Genomic DNA, 3,207 nt, shown 5'->3' on the forward strand with positions numbered 1-3,207 from the left:
CACACACACTCTCACTCTCTCTCTCTCTGTTAATGCAGTATGTTGAGGGAATAATGCGGTCAGGGGCCCAACGGGGACTGAGAGAGAGAGATCTCATCCAGCTGCTCCAGACCAGACCATCGTCTTCATCGCAGATCCGCGCTCTCCTTCTGCGGTCGGAGACACACAGTCCAGCAGCTTGAAGAGTTTATCCGCGGTTTAATGAGGCTCCGTGGCTCCGCGGAGCGCCGGAAGGAGACGGGGGAGGAGGGGCAGGAGGCGCGGGGAGGCCGCGGAGGGGCTCCGGAGATGCCGAGGGGGGCAGAGACGGAGAACCCGAGAGAGCGAGAGATGGCGGCGGGAGGAATCACCACGCTCCCGGCCTCACCGGACGACGGGGCGAGCGGAGGCTTTCCTTCGGGGAGCTTCAAGGAGCCCAAGCGGCTGTACTGCAAAAACGGCGGATACTTCCTGCGGATCAACTCTGACGGCCGGGTGGACGGGATCCGCGAGAAGAGCGACCCGCACAGTGAGTGCGTTTGTTCTGTTCTTCCGTGGAAAACAGACGGTCTAGAGCGCGCAAAGACCCTTTACGCGTCTGATGTGGAGCAGAGATGAAAATCAGGCCCTGATGATGATGGCAGATTTTACAGGTCCAACTTCAGTCTCTGAGTTCTTGCTTATTTTCAGAAAGCGCCTCTAATGTAATCTGGACTTTTAACCCTCATAATGCATTCAAAATCTGAATACGTTTCGCATTCAGGGGCCAGTCATAACTTAGTATATATAAACTAAAACCATAATGTAGCTAAATGTGAATTTTTTAAATAAAATTCAAAATTGAGAAATTCCAAATTAAATTTAAAAACTATGATGCAAAAACAAAAATATAATTTTTTTTCAATGTTTCAGAGAAGTTGTTTTTTTTTAAATATACCATTGTATGAAATGTATAATAACACATAATCTGTGAATTACCAGTATGAACCTCGTTGGAATGAATGGAATTTAATTAAATTCCTTTGAATTTATAACTCATGATTGCTCAAAAACAGTCCAAATGTATGAAAGCTACATAGTTATTTCTAACAAAACAACAAATATTACTCTGAAAAGTTTTCAAGCTAAATAAAGTAATTTTAATTGTATAAACATTCACTTTAAGATGAAAAAAGTGATCAGTTTTTCATGCCGCGGTGGTTCTTCAATGGACGTAACATATTCCTGTTTATCAACAAAATTCAGTTCCAAAAGTGTGTGCGATATTTTATTAAAGCTTTTTGACACTAATATAACTCCATAGATAATTTTATAAAAAGTATTTTTGACACCTAACGGTGCTCCATATACATACTTGGGTCCAAAATGACCCCGAAAGCAAAATGTGTAACTTTTTTTTAATATGGCTATATCTCTTAAAAAATAAATAAATGAACAAACGTAGTTCAAGAGTTCACAGACTATAGAGTAACTGTGTGTGTGTGTACGTGCGTGTGTGTGTGTGTGTGTTCCGTTTTTGAAAAGTGTGTGTAAATGAAGACTAAATGTTTAGTCAAAATAGAAACTGAAACAATGATCTCTTTAGTTTAGACTCATGGTCAGGGTTAAAAATCCTGTTGCTAAGGGCAACCACTGAGTGACACTTCACAAACCCCGCCCACCTCACGCTTCATTTATTCTGACCTGGACCTCTGTGTTTGTCACTCTTTACATAGTTTGCATCATTTCTGAGAATAATCAGCAAGATTTGTTACTGATGAAACCCTTGCTGGTAACCACTTACAATAAGGTCCCATTAGTTAAAGCATTAACTAACAATGAGCAATGCATTAGTTACAGTATTTATTAATCTTTGTTAGCTTGTATCAAAAATACAACTGTTCGCTGTTAGTTCATGTCAGCTCAGGTCCAATTAATGATGCAACTTTTGATTTTAATAGTGTGTAGTAAATATTGAACAAACGTTTCCTAAGTATGTTTCATAGTTCAGTTTAATTCATGTCAACAAATGGAACCTTATTGTAAAGTGTTACTCATTTATTTCCTCTGGAACACTTTAACACAGACTTCTATGATGCCTATAAATTATTTACTTTATTTAAATGTCATTTTAGACAATGTTTTCAATGGAGGCTTATAGGACAAATTTGTACTCAAAATATGGTGAAGTAGGTGTTTTGTTGAGCGTGTGTGTGTCTCTCATGGCATTAGTCAGCGCTCTTGTAGACATGAACACTGTATTTACGCTCCAGAATGAATGACGGCACTCATCAGCTAACAACAAACTCATGAATCACACACACTTGTCTTGTGTCTCCTTAACAAGAACCTCAGCATGATCTGAGCATCTCTGCTTTAATCTGATCCCAATACAAACATCCAAACAACCGGTACTTTTTAGAAAATCATTTATGAAACCTATCTTTAAAGAACCATAAAGCAACTCATGCAGACAAATACAAATATAGTTCTTGATATGAAGAGTTATGTAGTATCTATCCATCCATCTATCTCACTGAGTGAAAACTCATGTTATAATAAAAATAATAATAATAATCATACAAATCTGTCTGTATTGCACATTGAATCTCTTATTTATGTTGTGTATACTTTGTTGATTATAGCGAAACTACTACTAGTGAGCGCAGAGCTCGTGCTGAACAAAAGGAGTGTCCCAAATCGCGTAGGCTACTTATGCACTATTTTATGACGTTTTGTAGTATAAATAGTGCGAGTAGTGCTTTCACACAGAAAATTCCAAAAAGAAAAAGTGCACTTAAAGGCACAATATGTAAGATTTTTTTATTAAAATATCCAAAAACCACTAGAACAGTGATATATATTTTGCTGACTTGTGTACTTACATTATCCCAAATGTTTCGAAGAATGTTTAAATCCAGAGAAATAAGCAATTTTAACTAGTGTCACGGACCGTGTCTATAGTGTCATTCTATAGTGTCATTGTGTCGCCTGCCAATGCTGTCATAACCCCTCGATTTCCGGTTTTGTTTTGTAGAAAACATGGAAAGACGCTTTAATATGTTGTGCGCTTGAATAGACCGGTGACGACCGCACAGAGTAGCATTATAACATAATGTTCAAATGCATCTAGTATGATAAAACAGCACTGCTTTACCCCACATACGCATGACCAGAAGCAGCGGAAGCGCTCGACTGTGGCATAATAAAAGCCCCGCTGCTTTACCCCACATACACACGACCGGAAGC

At 39.0% G+C, this 3,207-nt stretch overlaps 1 protein-coding gene across 1 annotated transcript in view; it reads left to right on the top strand.

Moving 5' to 3' along the window:
- fgf2 (fibroblast growth factor 2) overlaps positions 1-3,207 on the top strand; it is an 11,469-nt gene continuing 8,262 nt past the window's right edge. Inside the window, exon 1 of the mRNA XM_016243521.1 lies at positions 1-508. Coding sequence (XP_016099007.1) covers positions 202-508 — 307 coding nt within the window. The 5' untranslated portion in view covers positions 1-201. The remainder of the gene's footprint in view (positions 509-3,207) is intronic.

The sequence above is a fragment of the Sinocyclocheilus grahami genome, unplaced genomic scaffold (assembly GCF_001515645.1).
Source record: "Sinocyclocheilus grahami isolate Dianchi unplaced genomic scaffold, SAMN03320097.WGS_v1.1 scaffold692.1, whole genome shotgun sequence".
In the NCBI taxonomy this organism is placed as follows: Eukaryota; Metazoa; Chordata; class Actinopteri; order Cypriniformes; family Cyprinidae; genus Sinocyclocheilus; species Sinocyclocheilus grahami.